The sequence below is a fragment of the Nanorana parkeri genome, unplaced genomic scaffold, assembly GCF_000935625.1.
Source record: "Nanorana parkeri isolate BGI_ZX_2015 unplaced genomic scaffold, ASM93562v1 scaffold1469, whole genome shotgun sequence".
Lineage (NCBI taxonomy): Eukaryota > Metazoa > Chordata > Amphibia > Anura > Dicroglossidae > Nanorana > Nanorana parkeri.
The window spans coordinates 324,135-325,390 of record NW_017307737.1 but is presented as its reverse complement, the minus strand read 5'-3'; the positions used below and the strand labels follow the sequence as shown (position 1 = coordinate 325,390).

Here is a 1,256-nt window from a genome sequence, read left to right as displayed (position 1 = left end):
TGTGTCTGTGATACAATTATAATGATGATGATACGGGTGAGGTATTTGCCGGCTGTGATATAATAATAATGATGATACGGGTGAGGTATCTGCCGGCTGTGATGGTGCAGCGCTCACACAGGCAGGGTGTGCCCATGTTGCAGAGCATCACTGAGGAGGATGCAGGGAATGTCTCCCGCCCACAGCTGTAGATGCCTCAGCTCATCCCCTCAGGCGGGTGGGCGGGACCGCTCCTGCCACACCTCAGCCCACAGTGGGCGGGATAGGAGACTGCGTTCCACAGGCGGCCAATCATTTTGCGCAGAGAGGAAGGGAGAAGGCGTGGTCGGAGGGTGGCTGGAACGCAAACGTTGCAGGGTTTGGTGTAGCGGCGGAAAGGGGCGGGGCTGGTAACCGCGGTGCCCGCAGACACAGAGACGTTCTCTCAGCAGAACAAGCCGCCATCTTAGCTCGGCACCGGAGAAGCGGAGAGGGGGACGTAAAGGCGAGGAGCTCGGGACTGACCTCCGCATTACTGAAGGAGGAAGACTGGGACCGGCTTATCACAGCAGGGTGGACAAGATGCCCGGGATGTGGCGGTGCTCCCCGGCCTGCCTACTGCTCATCACCGGCCTGCTGTGCGGGGCTTTGGCCGCTAGGGGTAAGCAGAGAGGACCCCTGGGGTGTGGGCTGCTTATGGGGCCACAGAGCCAGGGTCATGTGATGGAGCACTAATAGGCATCCCATGCAAGGCAGGTGCCCTGACCAGTCAGTGGTTGGGTATCTGAGGTGCATTGGTGACCTGTGGTGCAGTAGCACCTGGCAGGGGATGCCCTCAGGCCATGTTTACACCTTCACCTCCTCTGCATTTTCCTGCCTTTTGTTGTGCGTTCTGCGGTTTCTTGTTTGGCCAATTAAAGTCCAATAAGGGGGGGGCTGGAAGCTTGCTGTCATGCTGTAAAATGCACAAAAATGCGTTTTCTGCTAGCCTTCATTAAAGTCTATGGAGGGCAAAACTGCGTTGACGAGGCAAAAAAATTTCCCCAATGCACGGCGACGCACAGGTGTGAACAGCCCCCATAGAAAAGAACGACGATCCTCTTATGCATTGCTGAGCAGATGTGATCGGGTCCTCAGGTCCATATTCTAGTCATAACAGTGGTACCCAGGAGGATAGGAGAGGATGTGACTGTACATAATGGTGCTGGGGTACCAGAGGATGCTGGGTCTTATTAGGGATTGCTCTGATGACCCCCCCCCCGGAGCGATTAAAGACC

At 56.2% G+C, this 1,256-nt stretch overlaps 1 protein-coding gene across 5 annotated transcripts in view; it reads left to right on the top strand.

The window, feature by feature from the left end:
- Window positions 1–357: 357 nt before the first annotated feature.
- Window positions 358–1,256, top strand: part of CLSTN1 (calsyntenin 1) — an 88,364-nt gene continuing 87,465 nt past the window's right edge. For all 5 annotated transcript variants that reach the window (XM_018570174.1, XM_018570177.1, XM_018570175.1 and 2 more), the window contains exon 1: window positions 358–640. In XM_018570174.1, the coding sequence (XP_018425676.1) occupies window positions 562–640 (79 nt within the window). In that variant the 5' untranslated portion in view covers window positions 358–561. The remainder of the gene's footprint in view (window positions 641–1,256) is intronic.